Here is a 24,520-nt window from a genome sequence, read left to right as displayed (position 1 = left end):
AACTCTTCATTAATAATAAAAAGCTGTCAAAGAGCACATCAGAGTGCTGGTCAAGCTGTTTGATCTGTTGCTTTGCCTTCAGTTCACAAAGTGCAGAGCAACTTTACAGAACAAAGGATGATGGGAGGGTAGGAGACGGGTGAGAAATGGATAAGTGGATCCAACAATTATGCTCAAAAAGAATAAAAACCTGTTCCACAATGTAAGGGATATGACATGTTATACTGCACAGGAAGTGCAGGTGGTGATGAGCATAAGAGCAATAAACAAAGCTGTTGAAAAGCACATGATGTAGTCAGCTTAAAACATGAGACTATCAGAATAATAAAGATGAGATCATAGCAAGTGTATAAAGACACACACCCTGCTGTCCTGACTGCATTAGAGGTAACATTAACTCTGATTTAATGTCCTAGACTTCATTAGATTTGACTGATACCTGGGGCTGCAATTAATGATTGTTCTTTATGTAGACTAATCTATTGGTTATTTTTTTGATTGATCATGATTATTTCAAGCTAGCTCTCAATGACAACGCGTTAAGTTTCGTTTCTCGACACCCGGCACTTCAACTTCACTCATGTGCACTCCGCCCCTCCTCCTACCTGCTGAGTGTTACCGGTGCAGCGCGAGCTTGAAAGTGAGAGCTCCATCGGATAAATGTCCCTCTTTTAAAAAGTTAAGGGAGTTCAGACACGAGTTTTTGACTCAGACACTGACAAACTGTCTGTAACAGAGAGCGAAGGAGACTCTCTAAATCACGGCATCAGACGATAAGTACTGGGCTCGGTGGGCGCGGTCGGCGCTGTCAGCGCTGTCAGCGCTGTTAGGGCGCAGAGATTTTTCCTCATCAATATTCCTCATGTATAAACTTTGTGACCTTTTCCCTTAAAAGTATCCTATTACGTGGAGCCTCATGCAGTGAACTAAAGTCACAGGTGAGCAATTACCGCCTGGTATTTCATTTCATAATATGACAACATCGATAAAAACAATAATAAGACACGTCAACGGTTAAAATTTGCGTCAATTAATTTTTATAGTCTCGTCGACTAATTGTCGCAGCCCTCATGATATCTTACCTAATACACCCTTTACCCTTCAATCAACAAACAGTAATAAAAACAAAGATTTTGGAGACACCTACAAGGTGGACACATTGTTTTTGTCTCAGATTTCTCCCCCTTCGACAAACATCAGATAATGAGACAGTTCTGGAGATAATCTCTTCAGATTTCCATGTCAGTTGTGAGGGGAGGTGTGTTAAGAGAGATTTCCATTCTCCTGAACTAGTTAGGAGATAGCAAGTGTTTATGTCTTTTTTGTTTTTTTTCTTTGTCAAAATTGTCTCATTAGACTTAATATGAGCCACATTCACCCGGGCGGATATGCTTTTTTACCAATTCATTTTGTTTTTTTGCGATTGTTGGTGTGACAATTCTATTGGAACTGCTATTTTTTGGTATTTCCGATTCTTGCAATTTTTATTTTGCTTTTTTACCACCAGACCAAGTGAAAACGTTGAATGATGATGATGATGTCTGTAGACTATATCAGCTCTCTATGTTTTACCGAAAATTGAACATCAAATGTGAGTCAGTTTTTAGACTGTATTCAGGGGATCTGACATCTCAACTTTTTTCCCAGCTCATAAGCAAAGACTAAGATAAAGGATTTAAATCTGGAAGAAAGAAATATCTTTGTAATTTTGAGCAAAAAAAAAAAATGTTTTAAAATAGTTAAACAAGAAAATACTGATGTGTTACATACTTTTTTTTCTCTCACCCAGACTAAAATGATACTTGTATTGCTGACTTTTTCTTTTCTCAATTCAAGCTACACTTTTCTCTAAGGTTAAGATCTTTATACAAGAAACTAAACAAGTGCAGTTGTCTTATCCTATTCATAGATATTTTTTTTTACTCCTCTCTTGCCTGACAGGTGTGAATGTGGCTCATATGTAGTCTAAAAAAATTTTTTTTCCACCAAAGAAGAACAAAACAAAAAAAGATGTAAACCCTTTCTTTTTTATATGTCTGTTTGTGCATTGTAAAGCTGCTCCGTGTAAAATTATGGATATGAAGTGTGTCCAGTATTGAAGTTCAGACATCATGTTGTGTGGGGTGAGCCCGAGGACCTATTCTGTGAATTGCCGGACGATAATGAAAGCCAATACTGAAGCAAAACTATAGAAGAAGGAGGTTTAACAAACTCGACAAACTTCAAAAACTGAAGTTCTGAAAAGGAGGAGCAACTTGTTGATCTGTGGCAACATTTTGAGTGTTTACACAGTGTGTTTGGAAAAAATGTGTCGTAGTTGAACTGAACAGAAGTTGTGCTGCATTTAAACTGAAAAACTAAGAAGAGTATAGATAACCTTCATATGTTCTTCGCTATGACGACAACCTCAACCACCACACCACAGCCTGCAGGGATAACAAATGCTAGAATGTGTCATCACTCGTTATTTTTTCACACATTTTCAGATTTTAAAACTTCAGTGTGCACCAGACTTTACCTAACGCTGTGTTATGAGGGCATCATCACAGAGCAGGGTCAGGTGTGTGTGCTTCTGTCTGTGTGTGTTTTATTGCCTCTGATATGGAGCAGGTGTGAGAAGCTTATATCCACTCTCTGGCTCCATTCGTCTGTGCAGCCTCCTTAGCTCGCCGTCTGAGGTAGCGAGAGGTTGTTTCTGTGTTTTCTCTAAGCAATGTGTGTCTGCCTAAGCACAACAGGATCCTTCAGTGTGTTTTATTTGCAATTTCCAGTTTCTGTAAGAGAGTAATTTGTTGACACTTGGCCTCATTTCAACCCCAGCCTCTTGTTCTCTCCGCAGGCTTCTCTGGCTCTGTTTGTTTTTCCTCAAGGGTTTGCTTTTTCTCTATTACCTGCCCTGAGTTCTGTTTGGGTCAAGCTTTTGTTGTAGTTGTTTGTGATTTTTTTTTTTTTTTTTTCAGTTTAAGTTTTTGGGTTTTTTAAAGCTTTGGATTTTATTCAGAGAGAACAGGGTGAGAGTGGGGAGTGCCCTGTGGGAAAGAGGCTGATGGTTGGGTTCAAACCCTGGAATCCTGCCCCATGGCTAACCCTATGGACCGAACTATTTTTATATATAATGTAAATCAATCATCTTCCCATCAAACTCTGGAGGTATTTTTCTGAATCACCTTCATATTTATGGTGTGTCAGTGGGATAATCTGTGCAGGAATGGCCCCGCTAAAGTCTGATTGGTGCTGAGGTTCCTCCCCACACATCTGACTATGTTTGTTCATGGAGAGGTTTTTTTTTAGAGCTAATGTGTCTGATGTATTCCCTTCATTTCGAACACAGCTTAATATAAACTTGCATTGTGTGATTATAATAAATGAGCCTGCCCCATGGGAAATCTAAAGTGCTCATAAGTCTGCAGAAATTCCCCTCTTTGATAAACATTCAACAACAAGATAGAATAATATCTGAATCTGTTTTCTTTTTGAGATTAAATACCAAAAAAAAAAAACTTCCATGATAACAAAAAAATGTCATATATTATGAGGAAGTTTCATGGGGGCCATTAAAACAGTTGGGACACTGAGATGCGTGACGTACAACACAAGCAAGAATTTAGACAGAAGGGAAAACCTTAGTCTGACAAATTGCTACACGTTATTTGGCTGCAGGTGCTGCCGTTACGTGCAAGATGATGATTTTTTTTTCATGTAGAATAATGTAGCCATAACTAACCCTCATTAATTGCTGCATTAATATAATATAACCAGTGTCTCCCCTTGGTTTACAGCCCTGGGGAGGGGGGTGGAACGCATTGCAGTGAAGCCTCACCATGCGTGAATGGGCACGTGCCTGCAGTGAAGGTCCATGAGGAGAAATGTGAACACAACAATGTAAAAACAAGATTTCATTATGAAAATTAGATAGATAACATAACACTTTTTAGTCTGTTTTAACTAAAATAAAAACAAAGTATAGACAAGATTTTTGAGAGCGTTAACTCTAAATTACTTCTGCTGTAATCTGGCGCTGTATGTAAAAATAAAATTAGCTATATTATGGTAGGGGAAACACTTTCAACCTTTATCAAAATTCAGTGATCCATGCTTTATAACTCAGAATCAGAAATCAGAATCAGAAATACCTTAGCGGGGAAGTTATGTACAAATATTCACTCAGGGCTGGGTCTGAGACCTCCTGACTCATTTTACCCCTGAAGACAGAGAGGAGAAGGATCAGATCAGGTGCCTAAGGCCCCGTTTACACAACAACGTTTCATCTGAAAGTGCTAAAACACAGCAAAACTCAGTGAAAAGAAAATCTGCGTTTACACAGAAATGCTGATGGACTGAAAACGCTGTAGTGAGCATCCCAGGCCTATAGGTGGTGCTACAACTGTCTTGTCCAGTAGCCGCTTTTGTGGGATCACCACCGAAGTAGAGTTGAGCCAGTCATTTGGTGTATTGGGGAATACTAAGTCAAAAAGTGGAGCAACAGATGCAGATTTTGTTGAAAGACAGTCAACAGATTTGGCAGATTGAGCAGCACAAGCACAATACTATAGTCCTGTTGTCCTGTTGTATGCACGCGCGCGAGGGAGAGTGTGACGTCAGCGTCAGCGTCTCCACTGAAAACGCCGGCTTTCTGTTTACATGGCAACAGTGTCGGGAGCATTTCAGAAAAATCCCACTCTGGAGGCCGTTTTCAAAAGTTTGCATTTTTGGGTCGGCTGAAACGCCATTTCTGCGTAAACGCGAGGCTGAAATGCAACAAAACTTTTGCGTTTCACCCTAAAACCATTGTTGCGTAAACAGCCCCTAAGTGTAGTGAATATAGACATAGATAATATCCAACTAGGCTACAACAACTTAAATTTGATGTCTGCCTCTTTAAGTCTGCAGGGGGCAGGGAACTAATGAAAGGTTAGGAAATAGTTGGCAGCTGTGGATATCAAATAGTTTTTTTCTTGAATACCCATCTCTCATCCCTCACTCATATAAAACAATTTTCAGAATGACGAATTCAGCTTGAAATTGTCCTTAGAAAGTAAATACAAATGATGTGTTTTTCTTTTTGTCCAAAGCAAAGTGAGTCACTGTATGAATGCTCTTTAGATGAGAGTGTTTTTCTCAAATATGTCTTGCCAATCCCTGTATCATGTGGTGCCTCAATGTGAATTTCCTTCACACCGAGAAAGTCTAGACACACCTCTGTGAATTGAAGATGAATTAGTGTCGGTTGAGTTTTTGGACCAGCCAGGTAGAAATCAGTAAATAAAGGATTCTAATAGTGTCAAATGTTGTTTTAAGACTTTTCAAAAGGCAAATATCGTTCTGTTTCTTTTCTCCTTCCTCTTGTTTCTGTTAGCCTCTGCTCAAACTGAAGCAGACGAGAGTTTGGGTTTATATGACAAATATGTCTCTTCTGGGGGCGACTTTATTGCTGATCCTGCTTTAAAGCAACATTTGAAAGCTGTTAAAATGGCTGTGTTGGATGGATACTCTTCTTTCTCTTTAGCGTGCAAAAAGCTTACATTTCTGATTTGGACATTTCTAAAGAAATACCCAGTCTTATTGTTTCTTTAGTTTCTAACTGACCCCTTTTCTCTGTTTTCCCCTGCAGAAGAACATGACCCTGAAGCCCCAGGAGGAGTGCAGAGACAACCAGGCAGGTCCTCTGTTCAAGAAAAAGCCCACCAGGGTCCCCAACGGCCTGAGCCTGGAGCCCTGCAAGAACAATCACCACCACCAGCAGCCTTCAGACCAGGAGAACAACCCGCGCCTGGCACATACACACGGCAAGAGGAAGAAGAAGCACCTGAAGAAGAAACACAAAAGGGTGAGTCTGGACAACTTTATCTCTCTGGCAGTGTTGTGATTGCTTCCACATGTATGAATGTTTCAGACTGACATGTTCTCCATGATCCATTTGAGTCCTGACGTTGAGAGAGAAAGAAAGGGCTTTTACTGCGAGTGCTGTTGTGTGATTGAATCATACGTTCATGGCTCAGGTAGTGGATCAGAATGGTGCTTTGTTTCCTTTATGGTTTTCTTTCATAGCGCATAGGAAAGTAGAACAAGTCTCCATTCTTTAGGAATCAGTGGTTGGTTTATTTTTATTGACCTGACGGCTCATCATGTGCGGTATTGTTGTCATGAATGTGTTGTGAGACGTCAGGGTCACAAATAAGTCTTTTTACTACACTGATGTAATGATGTATCAGCAACTCCAAGTGCGACAGCATCGAATACACACCTTATACACACGAACACTGTCACACATGTGGAGACTGTGAGGTGATGTGCTGCCATGTCTCGAGGTCTTGAGCTGTCCTCAAGGTAGGGGTGGGCGATATGTCCCAAAAATTATATCATGGTATTTTTCCTTCGTATTACGGTAACGGTGTTATAGTGCAGTTTTACAATATGCAAAAAAGTGAAGTCTTTTCAAAACATTATTCTGATTCTGTTCTGTGTTATAAGTGTATACATCCTACCTAGCAGGTGGAAATTGTCTAATACTGGGTTAGAAAAAGGCCTTTGCCCACATTGTGCTTTTGGGAGAGCAGCTTGTCCCATTTCAAGCTTGAAGTGCACTTTACTGCTGAGGAAACTGGGTCTGAAAAAATAAGAATATTTACAGACAAAAAAAAAAAACAAACAATTTTTTTTTTTAATTTAACTCTTTCCCCGCCAGAGTGTTGGTAACAAGTTGCCAGCCAGCGTCAGCCTTTTTGATCATTCTCACTATTCTTTGAAGGCCTACTGAAAATGTTGTGTAAGAGGTATATGTCTGTTTTCTGAAGCCTGTTAGGTTGTCTTATGAAGCACTAAAGAGCTTTTATTCCTCTAAACGCTGTTGCTGTAAGACAGACAGCTGTGGCATGAGACCCAAGACAAACAGACAAACACAGAGATACTGACAAATCGTTGACAGTGATTTTGACTGAAGAACAAAGGGCGAGAGTTCAGACTCAGAACCTGAACCACGACCAAAAAAAACAAAAACTTTTGAGGCAGTTGCTTGGTTTACAGCTTTATCAATCCAGGGTTGAATTCCTAAATCATTTAATGCTGTTTTAAGATATTTATCATCATCACTCACAAGGAGTAAAAACAACAACCTGTCCCGACAGAACGACATGATGTCGCACTGGACAGCGCTCAGGCTTCATCCTCAGAACAAGAGTCTATCAAAGGCACTTTGTAGCGACATGTTTATTGGACAGAAAAGCAAAAAATAAACTTATAGCAAACTAGCACAACATGACATGACAACAGCCACTCCATCTGGACGCACCATAGCAGGCTGTGTATTTATGCATAAACTCCGTCAAAGCTCAGCAAAACTCATATTTTTCGTTGGCACGTATTTTATCGATAACGAAAATAATCAGGAATTTTTTTGGTTTCAATGCTACAGGGCTATGAAGCCCCTTTGGCCATTAAAATCAATAATTTAACCGCACTGTTGTTTAAATTGCAGGGTTCAAAGGGTGTGAAAAATGTAGCGGTTCATAGTCCGCAAACTACTGTTTCAGTTTGATTCTGATTCCACTACTTTTGCTAAAAAAATGGTTGTGTCACATTTTAGGTTTTTTGAGGTTTGACCATAGTCACTTACCTATAGTGATGTACAGCTTGTCTCCAAAACAGGGTAGCTGTCATTATGCACACCAGCTGTTTTGCTTTCTGCACATGGTAAATGTTTACTTTGTCACGTCACTGACTCGGTGCTACTGGCCTTCAAGGTGTGTTTTTAGAATGGCTGTGGCAGAAAAGTGTCTTCTCACGTCGGGAGAAATAAACCTCACACATAGATTAACCACTACTTTGACCAAATTATGTGTAAGCTTTACCGCGGTAATTATGGTATAGCAAAGTTCATTTCATGGCAACATATGATACCGTTGACGGTGATAAAACCGGTGTACCGCCCACCCCTAGTTTAAGGATGTTTGTTGTCACTGTAGGAAAAACAGACAAGAGGCAAACAGAGACAAGTTCCCATGCACACTGTTTTCTCATATTAAGAATACACTGGTGTATAGGTGTAACAGAGTGATTGTTTATTTTCTCTCTGTCCTAACTGGTCTGTAGGATGTGCTGATTGCATTTTAATTAGCATTTAATTACATCTATTTGTTTTAATTACAACACAATTAACAGGTATTGGCCAATCACGCGCCAGCTTTTCCACAAGACAAAATCGGATATTCTCCTAGAAAGTATCTGAAAAATCCACAAGACGATGCTGTCAGTGTGTTAGCCAACCCAGGTTTATCAGCCTCCCCGTGTGTGTTCTTGTTGTGTCTTTCCTCCTCTGCTGAGTAGACAGTCCCCTCACACTGTGGTCATTTATCAAATGTGTTTTGTGTCCCACTGTTTTTGAAAGGCTCCTATTTTTAACACGACAGAACCTACAGCAGACATGTGAACGCAGCACGCTCACACACACACATAAACAGTGTGTGTATGGTAAAGACCTCTGATGGGAAGGTCACTGCTGCTGCCTGTGTGTCATGTCTGCTCCTGTAGCAGCTAATGGACAGATGGTGCTACCTGCTGTCTTCAAGGTTGTCTGCCTTTGCCCTGATGGCTCAGTGTACTGCTCAGACCTCACTGTGTGGGTGCAGGTGAATGTGAGCTGATTTTGTAGTTAACACCTTCATCCAGGATTTGTTTTCGATGGTGTTTAAAGGGGCTGTGAGGAGTTTGAAAGTGATCTTGAAAAAATCTCCCTTCAAGGTATTTGTCTGATCGTAATCCTCACTTTTTTCAAATTACTGCTTTGTAGCTTCTTGTTAGCTTCCTGATCTGGTTGAGGAAGACTGGATTGATTGATGGCGCTTCAAAGTCTCTTTGATAAAACCACCCCAGCTGAAGGAGTTTAGTAGTGAGAAGAGAGAACTGTGTTTCTCTCTTCTTGAAAACAATTTCCGTTATTAATTTTGTAGTCATGGTGGACACTGGAGCCTAACTGTCAGATTAAAAAAGGACAGAAGAGCAGAAGAAAGCGAGCGCATGAGCTCAAGGCTAACCCAGGGGCTGAACCATAGATTGTAAAATAATGGATGTCCACTTGCTCGGCTTGAAGTGAGGTTTCCAGAAAAACTGCTCCCCCTGGTGGCTGGCTGCAGTACAGGTTAAAAAAAAATCCATCTCTCCAGCCATTCCAGATGGGCTGTGGTCAAACTTCAAAAAATTTATACACCTTGTAGAAATGTTTCTCACATCCGATTGTTGTGGTGATTTAAAGATATCATTTGGCTGCCTTGTATTCAAGTCCTCTTTTTTCTGAAAAATTTTGTTTTCATTAGTTATACGAGGTTAAAAATGAGGTTTTATGTCATGTTTAATGACGATTGATGGCTTCACTTGTGTATTTTTTTCGGGGATTGTAAAATATGTAATGAGGTAGAGTCAAGAAGTGATTAGACTCTTGAAAGAAAAAAAAAAGTAGATATTATTGTCACCTGACTCCACTCAGATTCTCCCAGAATCCCTCACAGTCTCTACTGCGCAGACTCTGGCTGCACAACTGCTACAATGGCTGTGCCTGTGAGGGGGGAATTTTGGCTTCAAAACTGTACAATGGTAAATGGCGGAACCACCCTGTCCACTCTATATACAGTCTATCACATTAGACTACAGATACATCGTAGCATTAGGCTGTTAATAGCGCTACATATAGCTGGCTAGTGACATATGGTACAAACTTATGCTTGCTTATTGTCATGCTTTAAACAAGAGACAACCTCCGGTCCATGAATATGAGACAATGCTGATGTGATAAAATCTGTTGTTTCTCCAGTGTCCCCTTGAGGTTGGCTCCAGAAGTACCAGAAGTCACATACACACCAAGCCAATAAAAAAAAAACAGTTTTCAAAGCAGAAATTAACCTATTTACAGCCTGGTTTTTCTAACTCGGCTGTTCAGAGGTTATTGAGATCCCGAGCTCGCCCAATCAGAGGCACAGCTCAGGGTCATGTGAGGAACAGGCGCCCTATAGCTGTAAGCAAAGCCCTTGCCACTACCAATATGGCCGCTATAGTCGATCTGCTTCATTTTCCATTTCAGAAACAGACAGGCCATGTTCTAAACAGTCTATGGTTTCAAACAGCTGCGCTACCATAATACCTTACCTCGTTGCATTGTATCTAGTGAAAAGTTGTCTTGAACAAAGAAAATTTGTCCCAAAACAAACACACACCTGGTTTAAAGTCTCATCTTTACGACAGTGTGTGCGACACTCCAGGCCAGAAGGTGGCGAGGCAGCCCAGTTAAAACAGATCCTGTATGTATTCACCATAATCACATCTTTCAGATGAGTTTTGAGAAAAGAATTCTGTCAGAATTTTGGGGTCACTGATGGATTATCACCTATTGCTTTGGCTTGTGTCAGACATGGTCAGATATGACACCATAATGACAAAGCAGAGTTAGTGACAGTCACTAAAGAATTACAAAGAAAGTAAAGAATTCACTGTTTTGCATGAAATTTGTGTAAAACAAAACAAAATAATGTTATTTTTCATTTATTTGGAAAAAGGCAGAGCAGTTATATTGTCAGTTGGTTTTTGCTTCCAACAACATACCCGTACTTTTTTTGGTAAAGAAATGTTTCCAGCCTGAATCTTAAGTAAGTTTTTGGCTCTTTTAAATCCACAAAATGTTTTAAGAACAAGCTTCATACATCCTTTTACTGCAGTACGCCAGTGATTCTATGTTTCCTTTACCTCGTCAAACTGTGTGTGAGTGTGTAGTTGTGTGTGTTGGACTTCTTAGCAGGTGGCTGTGGTTTGCTTGGTTTGTTTTCCTTGGCTGTGGTTGTGTGTGGTTGTGTGTTACAGTCATCAGCAGTGGTGTAGTCTGTCAGAGGGAAGCCCAGACCCAATCTCCTGAGTGCTCTCTCTCTCTCTCTCTCTCTCACACACACACACACACACACACACACACAGCTCTCACACCCTGACAAATCCTCCACATTCTCACCCACCCTCTTTCTCACCTTGTCCCCTGGGACACACACACACAAACACACACACCATGTGACCACATGGCAGGTAGCTGTGACATGATAGGAACAACACGGACTCTAAATGCAGCTCTGTCATGTTACAGCAGCTCATTTCAGTGTTGGTAATTATCCAAAGCTAACCTAAATGATAATACGACTGGTAATTATGAGCTAAGCTAACGTGAGAGCAGCTAAAGTCTCAATCATAGACATAAAAGAGTTTATCTCCACCCTGCTAGATTAAGCTTCAACCTTGGTGCTCAGTATCAGCCTCATCTGTCACACTTTAGTCGTATGAATAATTGAAAAGATCATCATCTGCGCCTCTTTTTGTCCTCTGTGAAGAGGAACAAGCTGCAGACTTATCTATTATCTTTTCTCTGGCTTCTCTTTAAATGAGTGGGAAGATTGTCCCCCCTCAAGGTCATATCTGAAATGTCAGAGGTCTGTCTCAAGGTTTAATTCTCCATTTAGAAAAAGCTACAGCTCGGCCAGAGTGCGGCGGTTATCAGCACTTTCTGATAGCCCAGACTCAGAGAGGAATAAGAGATGAGGGAGGAGCAGAGAGGATTTGGAGCTGAATAAAGCAGGAGTGGGATTTTTCATCCCTCAGTTTTTGTTTTTCCTCCAGCCGAGCTCGCAGATTGCAGCAAATGTGTTCGATCTCTGGCTCTGACCCAATGTACTGAACTATGAGATATTGTAAGCTCAGGGGGGAAAAGAGAGAAATGTTTATAAGAGCCTCTGACATATCGGCTCACAGTGAAAAAGGGGCCAGACAGAGAGGGCTACTGTAGTGATGGATGAGAGGGCTGATACACGCTGCAGACTAACAGTCAGAGGACACCTGACACCTGTGTGAGCCTGCTGAACATCTTTTTCTTCACACTGAGAGCATTAAAACAGAGATTAACCAATCTGCTAAATTAAAGGTTTCTGCATTTGGTGTTAACTCATAAGTCATCTTAACCCTATAGGGGGATTATCAGTCTATGTCATCATAAAGATGTGCCCGCTTCTTGACCGCAGAAGCAGCGTTAAGCTTCATTCATTCAGACAAGTTAGCGTTTTTTTAAACACTAAATTCAACCTGTTATCAGCATAAAAATGTACAGTTGGTCTGTGGTCAGTTTTTAGAAATGATACAATACAACAAAGGCAAGGTTTATCAAGTTTTGACCGTCACAGAGCAACTGGTGTTTTGGAGTTAATAGTGACCATGCTAACAGTATCAGCGATTGACCATAGACTGTGGACAGCGTGGCTCCGCCATTTCTCACTGTACGGTTTTGAAGCTAAAATTCCCCCGTCACAGGCACAGCCATTGTAGCAGTTTGGAGCTAGAGTCTGTGCAGTAGAGACGATGAGGGATTCTGGGAGAATCTGAGTGGAGCTTGGTGACAAAAATAATATATATATTTTTTTCTTTCGAGAGTCTAATCACTTCTTGACTTCTTGACTTCTTGACTCCCGACATATTTTACAATCTGTGAAAAAAATACACGAGAATGGCAGCTCAATCATTGTTAAACATTATGTCAAGCCTAATTTTTACCTCCTATAACTAATGAAAACGAATCTTTTAAAAAAAAAGGACTTGAATATAAGGCAACCAAATGATATCTTCAAATCACCACAACAATCAGACGTGAGAAGTTTGATCACAGACCATCTGGAATGACTAGAGAGACGGATTTTTTAACATATACTGCAGCCAGCCACCAGGGGGAGTGGTTTTTCTGGAGACCTCACTTCAAGCCGAGCAAGTGGACATCCATTATTTTACTGTCTATGTTCTGCACCCAAGTTGCGCACACATCCGGCCTTGTTGATAAACAAATAATCCCTCTATAGGTTGCAAAGATGCTAGCCTAACCTTTGATCAACATCCCTTTCCCTTTATTAAAGACATCGTTTATCCAAAACCAGCTGTTGCTTCAACACTTTCCCACTGTTCATCAGGTTTTAACTGTCTGTAGAGGGCTAAAATATGCTTCTTTGCATCCTCCCTTTGTAAAAACTGATGGGTTCACCACTGATTGGCTAAAATCAACCAGCGCCATCAACAGCTTTTAGGACACTATCAATGTGTTAGCACCAGAGCAGCTGGTTGTTTTTATACAGGCATTATAATAACAAGGCATTGATGTGAAGAAGTCACACTGCATGATCATGTCAGTAAGTGACCTGTAACATGACACGACAGGACAAGTCAGTCTGGGAACACAGTGGTGCTTGTGTAACACGTCAGTGTTTTTAAAATGATCGACTGTGTGAACATGGTTTAGAGTTATTCTCCTCAAGGTGATCCGTGTACACCTTTGAGAAAAAAAAAAGAAAAGAAAAAACTTACGGGGGAAACATTTTGGGTCGATTTGCCTGTTTGTTTGTTTGTTTTTTAATTTATGTTTTCCAAGTGCCGACTCCAAACAGATTTAGACAACGTCACACGACACGTTCGGATATTACAAAGACAGTCCTAGAGCTGGTGCTATCGTCAGGTTAAACACATTCACTGCCTGAACTGGATTCAGATTGACAGGGAACATGTGTCTGCTGTCTGTTTGAGTGTGTGTGTGTGTGTGTGTGTGTTTTGGGGTGTGTGTGTGTGTGTGTTCATGGTGGGGGTGTTGTTCCATTCTGCTGCGGCTCTGCTCAGCTCACTGATGTTGGATTGGTGGTCTGCGGTGTGAGCTGCTCCTCGGAGCAGCAGCTCTTGAGAGCAGGAGGAGCGTGCTGTGAGGCCCATCTGCTCTGAGTCTGTGGAGGAGCGGAGGAGAGGAGGAACAGGATGGGTGGAGAGGGTCAGACACCCCCCCTCTGATCCCCTTGTCCCCAGTCTGACCACCTGTCTGTTTGACATTTTGTCAAATTTTGGCATAGATCATAACTACCTCTTGTCAGTAATCAGAGGATTGTCAATTGTTGAGTATTTACAATCCAATACATGTACATGCTACGCCCTAGCTACAGCATTAAGGTGTACATACCTGTGCATTATAGTGTCTGTACTTCTCTGTGGTAGTGTCATGGCTAAATCTTAATGATTGGTACAATTTTTGCTTGTTGTGCTGAGAAAAACATTGCTGCTTATCTGGAGTGTTTTCTGTTTCTGTTGGAGCTGATGAATCTTGGGCAGCAGCTGATCACGCAGCAAAAATTTAATGATGAAGTCAAAACATGGAATGCACAAACTGGCTTGTGATCTGTGTTTTTTTTTTTTTTTTTTGTTACATTTATGAGAAGAAACACATACACCTAGGTAGGTTTCTGCATAGCCACAACATTACTCACTCACTGATGTATGCTGCTGTGTAGATTTAATAAGGAGGTATAAGTTAGCCTACGGTGGAATATTTCATGTCATCTTTCTTTTATTAAAGGAGTGACTGGAAAAAAAAAAAGTCATAACACTGTTAATGTGAACTTACTCCTCCACCTTCTCTTCTACTGTAATAACTCATGTGGCATGAGGATAAAAAACTGGCTCTTAGTGTTTATTTCAAAAATTAAAATAATGACAAAAAATAAAAAGACGGAATAAAGAAAGGATGATGATGAACAAAAATAATAATAATTCATCAATGATTTTAGCTCTGACAACATTTTAATTATTTCATTTGCAAGAAAATGATGAGAAAGAAATGTGAGATGCTGACCACAGTCAATCAAAATGAATGATACCCCTGCCCCCACTGTGTGTTTAATCTGTCAAATAAAAGTGATGCACTCCTGTAACAGGCTAACTGAGTTAGCTGAGGGGATCAGTGCTAGCTTAATGACCTACCTGCAACAGGTGTGCTATAGGTTCAAGTTCTCACCACCTCCATCCATGAACTTCTAATTTTTTATGATACTTTTAACCATGGTGCACTGACAAATCCACAACTATCTCCTGGGCTTTATTATTAAACCTTTGTGGTTTTTGCTACTGGAACAATTGATGGCTCCTCGTCTTCAGCTCAAAGTTTGACCCTCAGTTAGAAACATTTATTTGGATGTTTTGATCAATTCTTTATCTTTAAGAAGATGAAGAAGCAGTTTAGAGTGCAGTTCATTACCTGATCTTCGTGTCGGTCACTGTAGGTGCATTTCAGGATCATAGCAAACGGTACAGTACACGTGTAGACAAAAAAAAAAACAACTAAAAATAGAAAAGCACTTAGAGAGCACAGACCTCCACCAAGCATATTGTGATTTTCACCAACACTTTAGTCCTACTTTAATGTTATACTCCCATTCAGCAGACTGTTTGCTACAATTTGATGTTAGTTGCAGGTTTGTACAACAATTTGTCACCTGACAGTGTCGAATATTATGATGACCCAGAACATTTTTCATATTCCAGATCTTAGTATTCAGAATATTTGCAGGATCTGGATCGTACTTTTACGTCTGTCAGAAATTTTGGTGACCTTGTCTTGTACTGTTTTTGCAAACCAATCCGACCATTTATGGTGGAGTAACATACACATATGGTGAAAACAGCCCTACCTCACAATGATAAAGTGTCCTTAAAGAAAAAAGTCCTGGATCCAGATGGTGATCCAAAATTTATTCACTTCTTCCTTATCCCATTTTGAACATTTCCTGAATATTTCATCAAGATCTGTTTGTTACCTTTTGAGATACATTGTTCACAGACAAACAAACTCTCCTAAAAATATAATTTCTTTGGTGGAGGTAACAATACGGGGGGAAAAAAGGACAATAACTTAGACTGAATAATAATAATAATAATAAAAATAGCTGCAGAAATTATCACTGCAGTGCAGCCCCTGTCAGATCCATCCGTTCATCTTCTGCCACGGATTCTGTTCAGGGCCATCAGTGGCTGGAGCCTATCCCAGCTGCCTTCAGTTGAAGAAGCGGTGTACACCCTGTACTGGTCCAGTCAGCAACAGGGCTAACACACAGAGACAGACAACCTATCACTCACAGCACTCACTCAGAGCATGTTTCTGGACTGTGGAAGGAAGCCACTTGCACGGGGAGAACATGCACAGAGCTCACCTAACGCAAACTGGTGACCTCTCTGTGAGTCAACAGCACTAACCACTGAACCTCTGTGCAGCCCTAATTTTTTGATTGACAGAAGCTCAGGATGAGCTGTGAATGACGTCAAACAGGAAATGACTGAACAATGTGAATCTGAGTCTAATTTTGGCGTCACTGGAGCGATGATCCTCATCAAAGGACAAATATGTGCTGTCTTTTTCTTCAGCAACAAGGCTGTGCTGAAGCTGTTGAGCACACACACACAGGCACACACACAGAGTCTGCTGTTTGAACCCAGATTGACTCAGCAATGATGAGTCAATAACTCCCACATTACTTGGCAAACCAATGTAATGAAAAAAAAGCAACAGTCAATATGCTGAGGATGCCTGAAAACTTGCTCAGAAGCATTCCTGCCAACCTTCCTTTTGTAAACATTGATGTAGGAGTCCAGGATCACTGTGGTTAAAGGGTCACAGCAGCTTTGGACCTGTGCACGTGGCTAGTTAAACCAAACACAGCTTCTTATGTACCTTCTCTGATTCCTTTCTTCTCCTACTTCTCTGACTTTGAAGTCATTTACAAGGATTCATGTTTTAATTCTGAGCAACATTTTAATGCTGATGCAGATTCCTGCTGAAAAAAGACAGACACTCTCTCTCTGTCTTTTTTTTTTTTTTGGAAAGGAGTTGGAGAAGGGTGGCCTCCTTGAGCTTCTCTGCTGGAAAAACCCTCATGAAGTTTAACATCCAAAACAGGTGGACCTCTTTGGTTTTACTGAGATGATTCCTCAACCCGATCCTTTCTTATGAGCCTCTTCTCTTTCACTCAATCTCACCTGCTGAGTTTTATAGCTCAGACAGTCTCCTTTTGAAAAGGCGTAAACTCCTCGTGAAGATAAATAAAGTTTGTGGAGACGTGACTAATACTGCTGAGTATCTGCTGCAAAGGACCGAGCTGACAGTCACTTTTTCTTTCTGACTTCTTTTATTAAAACCATAAAGTAAAAGCCTGCCATCCCCTCGCAGCTGTCTCCATCTGTCACTCTCCCCTAAAGCGTGTGAATAAGAGCTGAGGACTCTGTCTTTGTCCCAGCGGTGAGCAGTAATTGCTGTGAAGACAGCTGAGTGGTGTCTAGCCCCGGGCTTTGAGGACGCCTCCTCCAGAAGCTCTAACCTGGTCAGCCAGTCGACCAGGGATCTCCGGCGTATGGCCTCTGGCTCCTTGAATCATTTCAGTGGGTCGACCCTCGGTCTACCTGCCCTGATGGAGGAGCCCTGCCCGAGGCCTGCCAGAGGCTGACGTACCATCCAGCACCAGCCTCTTACCTGGACTGAACTCCTGTTTCAACCTGCTGCAGGCCAGAGATGTGATGAGATCAGGATAAAAGCACTAATGCTGGATCCCCCAGTCTGCTTCTGTATGTGTGTGTGTGTGTGTGTGTGTAAACATTTGGACTGCAGCCTTGTGTTGTCAGGATGGGGGCAAGCTTACATGCTTTCAAATTGCAGTGAGAATGTAATATAATGTTCAGCTCTCTCCGCTTTGCGGGTCACCCTTAATGAGCTTATCCACTAAGCCAATAAGAGATTTGAAGAAAAGCAATGTCCTGATTGTCAGATAAGATGCTAAATCCATTCTGGTGGGGGGTCTGGGCTGTGGGAGGAATAATCGTTGCTGTCACAGTGGTAGTTAACATCACGGGAATCGAAACAAATCCAATCATGACGGCTTGTTTTGTGATTTTTGTGTCAGTGTGACACACGAGGCATCAATTGTTTGATATTTTAAACACATATTTAAGCTGTGCGCTCGCTGTGTAAATGTTTTTCAAAACTCGATACTGATACTGAGAAGTTAATAACAGCAAAGAAATAACTATTTATTAGGCAGCCAATCCAGGCGCTAGGCTCTTTGTCTTTTGTCTTATAGACTGACCTGGACTTCTGTTGGCCCAGGACTTAAAGTAGCTGCTGGGCACTAAAGTCTCCCCTCAGTCTGGGAAAGCATAAGACACTTTCCCATTACCATTACTTTTTGTCAAAGCTGTTACTCATCAATACTCTTATCAATACCACTCCTCATTGGTGCCAAAAACAAAAAACGAGAGTTTCAAACATCTGACACAAATCACATAAAGAGCTATGATTTCTGCTCCAACAGCTGATTTTTAAATCATCATCCCAACTCATAAACCTCAAAGAAAAAGTAAAAACGTTGCAAAAATGATGGAGTCGTCTCATCTTTAAAGGGATACTCTTGCGTGATATGTGGGAAAGAGGCCAAAGGCTGGATTTGAACCCAGGTGACTCAGACCACTAAGCCACCTGCACTCCTAGCACGTTATTTTCTTTTAATATAAATGTTTAATAGAAGCATTTTCAATCTAAATCTAATGTACATTACGTTGTACTTTCAGCAGAATAGGCTGCACAGTGGTGTACCGGTTAGTGATGTTGCTTCACAGCTAGAAGGTTCCTGGTTTCCATTCCACAGTTTGCATATTATCCCCGTGCATGAGTGTGTTTTCTCTGGGTACTCTAGCTTCAGTCCACAGTCCAAAAACAAGCTTAGCAGGTAGCTTGGTCATGCTAGATACAGTGTGTGTGTGTGTGTGTGTGTGTGTGTGTGTGTGTGTGTGTGTGTGTGTGTGTGTGTGTGTGTGTGTGTGTGTGTGTGTGTGTGTGTGTGAGAGAGGGAGTGTGTGTGTGTGAATGGTTGTCTGTCTCTGAGGGCTCTAATTTCGTGGCGCAGCGCAGGGGTCGCAAGCCTGGCGCACCCTGCGCAGTGCTAATTTTGTGCGGTGCACCGCCATGCGCTGCCAATTTGACAATTTGGTAGACCATCTGTGCAAAGATGGGTGTGACCGCGCGCCAGGGGGAGTTGACAGCACACCAGGGGGAGGTGTCAGCAGATTCATGATGGCGCAGTGACAATTTCGTGCCAAAAAGTGTGCTGAAAGCTTGCTAGCTCCAACCTGGTCTATCCTTGGCGCAAAGCAGAGTGCACCCTGCGCAGCTGTAATTTGGTGACAGGCACACATGTGCGCGCATGTCCACAAAGCCTCAGAGGCAGGTTTCCAGAGTGTCAGGCACATTTTAATGCAATAAACAATCACAGCAATCGCTATTTAATGTAACCGTCTGAACCAGCATATACATTTGTATCTATATTAACTGTCCCGTCACATCTGATGTCAGATTAAAGCCGTTTGTCATAATGGAAAGTTAACCTGACGGCAGCTGGAAGTTTGATGCACATCTTACAATTAAACAATGAACAGCCTTAACATCTGATACTGAGTATATATCTGGCTCTCTTATTTCATTTAATTCAAAGAAAAGAGGGAGAGAAAAGACAAAGAAAAAAGAGGCAAAATAAATGGTGTCACTCAGGATTTACCCGTGATTTCCCATATTTTCTCTGTTTTAGTCTTTATTTTTAATGTGATCTAAAAAGATGGAGTACATTATTGTAAGGAGGATGAGGCGGAGACACTGGGAGAGTATACAGTATATCACCAAAGGTTCTGCTATTTGGCGGTGACAAACCAGGAGTGCAGGTGGATCAAAAGTATTCTGAATGGATAAGCCAGCTGTTTAACAGTCTCTTAATTTTTTACTCCTATTATTGACAAAGGAACAGATTAAATCTGTCCCTGGAGCTGGCCCACACGGTGACGCGCTTTGTGTCCTCCAATGTGTCCCGCTGTCCATTCTCCTGCTGCAGGCACAGCGGCTCTGACCGTCTCTGCTACCTGGTCTTACCAGCACACTGTTTCCGCGGTGCACCTTGGCATTTAAAGGCGAGGAGAGGCGCTCATTTGATTGGTGAAGACAGCGCTCAGCTGTGTTAAACCCACTCACGGCTTTTCTCCTCCCTCTCTGCCATTTGCGCGGAGGAAGGCATGGATGCGCACCTCTGCGCCTTGACTGCACCTCTCTTGGCACTGCAGGAAACTTGCAAAGTGCGCGGGTCACGCCCTGTCTGCGCTGCGAAGGCCGGCGCAGGGCAGGTGCGCCAGCGCAGGGCAGGTACGCCTGCGCAGGGCAGGTATGCCTGCGCTTGCGCCTGGTCTACGAAATTAGAGCCCTGAGTGTTAGTCCTGTGGGGAACTGTCCAGGATGTACCCAGCCTCGCACCAAATGACTGGCTTGAGCCCCTTAAAAGAAAACTGGTTAAAATAAAGTAGGGATAGATTAATGAACAGATGGTGGAAACAAATGCATAGATGACATAGAATCAATCGTTTTCATCTTTGTAATTAGCAAGATTTATACACGCTATATAGATTTATGCATACCACTTGCAATGCAGATTCTTGGCACACCTATTCCTTGCAGATGATCAGAGATCTAGACTAGAAATAGAAAAACAAAACAAAAAACATTTCAATCATTCAGCCTTATTTAATTCTGCAGGTTACGTCTGAGGCAGATGGAGAAGCTAAGAATCTTCTGCTGACAGTTTAAACAGATAGACAGCTGTCTCACATCAGTGATCCTCTCACCAATAGACCATCACAGTTCAGTTTGGTTTAAGTCAGTAAATAGTGAGGCTTACTGTTCTGATAGATATGTTAAACATTTGACAATCAGAATCTACAGAAAGCATCAAACCGATTAAAATAATTGTGTTACAATAAACTTCCCTTTCTTCACACAGACAAATGTGATGGGATGTATAAATGTGTGTTGGGAAAGCTTTTTAATGCTCACTTCTGTGTATGGTTGTTGTCACCAGTGTTTTCACATGTTTTCTGGAGCAGTCTGTCAATATGATCGCTGCTCTGTGCAGTAGAAAGCACTTCTTCCTCTGGGCTTCATTTATTCTTCATAGTGAGCAGGTGGCTATGTGAAATAGAATCTTAACAAGGTGAGTTGAGACATCTCAGAGTCATTACATGAAGGCAGACATCTTTAACCGCCATTTTTACCACTGATCCCTGGAACCAGATCAACGTTTACTTTCTTGTCAGTGTTGCTGATCAGTTATGATGCTTCAGTCCATATATGTTCCCCCCTGTACAAGCAGACCCCCAGCTTAGCAGCACATGTATACCCTCGCTACAACTCTCTGCCGACGACTTAAGTGGTTACTGCGTCCCTCCACCAGCCTCTGTCTTTGGCCTGAGCTCCTGATGCTGTTTGACAAGTGGAGGCCAGTGTGTTTGAAAGTGTTTAAATGTTTCTGCTCTCTCAGCACTCACAGACCTTATCTTTTGAAGTGTCATTTTGCTCTGTGCGGGGACACCCATGGAGGAGGGTGGGTGGGTGATACTACCCGCTCGTACAACCATTAAACGTTGTAACTCAGTGGCTGCTGTGGGGAGGCAAGGCAATAAAATCACAGTCGGACAGCATCTCCCGCCACTGCTCGCCGTCCAAACGGACGCTGGCTCTCCCCCTTGACAGCTCTTATAGTCAATTTGTGAAAAATTAAGTGGCTGCACTTTAAACTAAAGTGTGGCCCCTCTTAAAGCCAGGGCCCATCTCAGCTGTCAGTCAGCGCTGGGCGGAGGGCCGGAGGTGTTTGAAGAAGCTTTTATCGCGGCTGTCCAGCTCCTGTCACAGGAAGAACACTTCAGAGCCACAGACTTACATCTAATCCAATCTGCTACAGTTTGCAACACACAGGCCCACAGATGAAGAGATAGCTCTGCTCTTTCTGGATTAGGATTTTTTTTTCCTTTTCTGTCCTTCTCACTGAAGTAAAATAACCCTGCGAGGCTGTGTGTGTAACTCAGAGTGGGTCTCTTTCCTTTCCCTCTGAGTGTCTCCGTACTGGGATCAGATCTTGTCAGAAACAAGAGGAGAGAGGTACCCAAGATACTCTGTCTGGCACCCAGTACTACAAACTTTCAACAACAGACACCTCATGTACAGAAGCTCCAGTCTTTGCCAGACTGGTTCCTGGATCAGTTTCTGGTCCCTGTAGTTTTACCTTTCTGTCATTTTTATTTTAATGCCGCTTTAAAAATTCCAGACACAAATTTACCTGGTTGAACTAAAGTTTTGAGCGTTGTCTCCATGGTAATGAAGAATCCTAACAATGAAAACTTTGGGATATGAAGTTTCACTTGTTCTCATTAACCCTTAAGACTCTAACATATTCTTGTTGTACCTAGATACAATCTGTTGTATTGGGTTTTCATACATTTTTTTTTAATAGGTGATTTTTCTAATTATAATAATATTATAAATTATATATAAAACGATGCTGTGTTTTTCGGGGGTCAAGAGAAGATTAATAGCATTTAAATTAATTTTATCGTGGCAAATTTTTTAGACATACGAGCAATTTGAGTGGTGAGCTCTGTCACCAAAACAAATTTAACTCATAAGTTGAGGATCCACTGTACTTTAAAGGTAGGGTCTGCAGGTATTTTTGTTACTTGTTCAGAAACACAACATTCAAACTGGGCTCCTCCTCCTTGGCTCAGTGCCAGCAGCAGCCCACACCTACAGCCTCCAACTGTGACTACGTGAACACACTCACCAGCAACCACCTGTAGCATTCTGTTCCTATGTGGGAGAGACTCAAGAGCCGTGCACCTGTTTTGACATGTTAGCACAAAGCTAATCACATGGATTGGACACATACCTGCTCAGCAGAAAGCTAACTCGCATCTCTCTTTGTCCAGAGCTGCTCTCCAAGTGTTTGAAAGTGAGTGAAAGTTGAACTGAGCTTCACTCTTGTTTATGTGTGTGTCGTTTGGCATTTTACTTTGGTTATTTTTTCCTGCCTTGCATTACATCCAGTATCATAGCCACTTGGGATAGCTTCTTCCACTCACCAATCAACACACACGCAGGACCACTCCTGTTGAATTTTAAAGTAGAATTTTATTTTTTAGAAAAAATCCTGCAAACTTTACTTTATTTTTTTTTTTTAAAGACCAATTCAAAAACTCAGTAAACCAGTCCAAAGATCTACGCTGCAAAACCAGTGCTCAGTAAAAGAGGGCTCTAATAAGGGGGCTACTGTAGCACTTTTGCTGTTATTGCAGTTATTATGGCTTTTTGCAGCACACTTTATTTATATGCAAAGCATTCCTGCTGACACTTTTTTTTTGCTGTTTCAACTTTTGAAAGTGTTTCTAAATCCTCATTGTTGGAGCATCTGCACCCTGTTTCCCCTGTTTCTCCTGTTTTCCTAGGCACAGATCATCTTCACTTCTCATCTAACATAATTTTTAAATCCTAACATTATGTCCAGGGGGTTGTTGAGTAAAACCGTATTTTGCAGCTGAGTGCTATCGTCACGTGAGGACCCTGCTGTTCTTTTAGTCTCTCTTATAAATGAACCATTTCAGGATACGGTCTTTCCTTTATCACCACCCTCTGGTTACACATTATTGTGTCGTCCACATTAGAATAAAGAAAGTGCAAATCTTATCAGTAGTATTATTTTCTGGTGTTGAATGTTTAGCCTCCAGTTGCTGCTGGTGAAGCTGTTTAGCTTTTTTATGTAATTCCACTCACTTTATTGGACGATAAGTCCTAATGTGAACAATTAGGCAACATGTAAATTCACCGCATAATGGAGCATATGGGCTGCAGCAGTACTCTTAATATTCCCTCACATTCATCTACACACTGAGCCCTGCTCTGTGTTGTCTATGCAGCGCCCTAATAGGCTTTAATAAGGTGTATAATTTGCCCAACCAGCCTCTCTTGCTGCTCTTTGATGCTGCTGCACACTGCAGAGGTAATGGCTCTTTAAATATCAATTAGGGGGTATCCTGGATTTCAGTTAAGCTTAAATACATAAAATACAGGTCTATATATGGTTTATTATCCATGCATGTACCTGATAAGAGCTCCTTTTTTTCCTCCTCTGTGTCTCTCCTTTGCTCCTCTTTGTAGCTCCCTGTAACAGAGGAGGTCAGGGAGCAGGTGCTGGCTGGGAAGTGGTGTTTATTGAGCACCAAAGGCTCACAGAGTGAAATATTCCCATGTGGAGGGGCAGCCCCGACTGTTTAAGTATCCTCAGTTAAAGAAAAGGACAGAGTGTGGGCTGATATTTACCCAGCATGCTCCCCACTCAGCCACTTTACCCCCGTCCTGCTTCATCCATGACCGCCTGCTGACCTGCTCCTCCAAACTACAGATGAACCCAGGCGTGACTCAGCTGAGTAGGCACGGCTTTTTCAAGCATTTTTGGGTACAGAAAAAAATCCAGAGTAAGTTTCAAGAGCTGACCTCCTTTCACATTATAGCTCTGTCTCTCAAACGTCCTCTGAGGAAGGATTTGTCTACTTAAGGAGAGAGTATGTTGGGTGGGGCGGTGTCCTCTCAGCCCAGCCCCACAGGCGTCTCAATCTAGTCAACATCTGTTTTTAATTTGATCCTGTCATCCTGAACTCCTTGTTTTGACTTCCAACCGGCCGTAGTGTGGAATAAAACAAACAGAGACAAAAAAAAATCACTTCAGTTTCTCTTGCTTCAGACGACTTAGTCAGCTTGTGCAGTTCGAGAACTTCTGCTAACAGCACATATTTGAACTGATTC

At 41.7% G+C, this 24,520-nt stretch overlaps 1 protein-coding gene across 8 annotated transcripts in view; it reads left to right on the top strand.

Moving 5' to 3' along the window:
- auts2a (activator of transcription and developmental regulator AUTS2 a) overlaps nt 1-24,520 on the top strand; it is a 607,281-nt gene that overhangs the window by 161,175 nt on the left and 421,586 nt on the right. For all 8 annotated transcript variants that reach the window (XM_074671763.1, XM_074671761.1, XM_074671762.1 and 5 more), the window contains exon 3: nt 5,612-5,827. In XM_074671763.1, coding sequence (XP_074527864.1) covers nt 5,612-5,827 — 216 coding nt within the window. The remainder of the gene's footprint in view (nt 1-5,611; nt 5,828-24,520) is intronic.

The sequence above is a fragment of the Halichoeres trimaculatus genome, unplaced genomic scaffold, assembly GCF_033239565.1.
Source record: "Halichoeres trimaculatus isolate MK-OKI-2021-1 unplaced genomic scaffold, fHalTri1.1 fHalTri1_scaffold_6, whole genome shotgun sequence".
Taxonomy (NCBI): Eukaryota; Metazoa; Chordata; class Actinopteri; order Labriformes; family Labridae; genus Halichoeres; species Halichoeres trimaculatus.
Note: the sequence above shows the minus strand (reverse complement) of the source record. Positions and strands in the feature narration are given on the sequence as shown.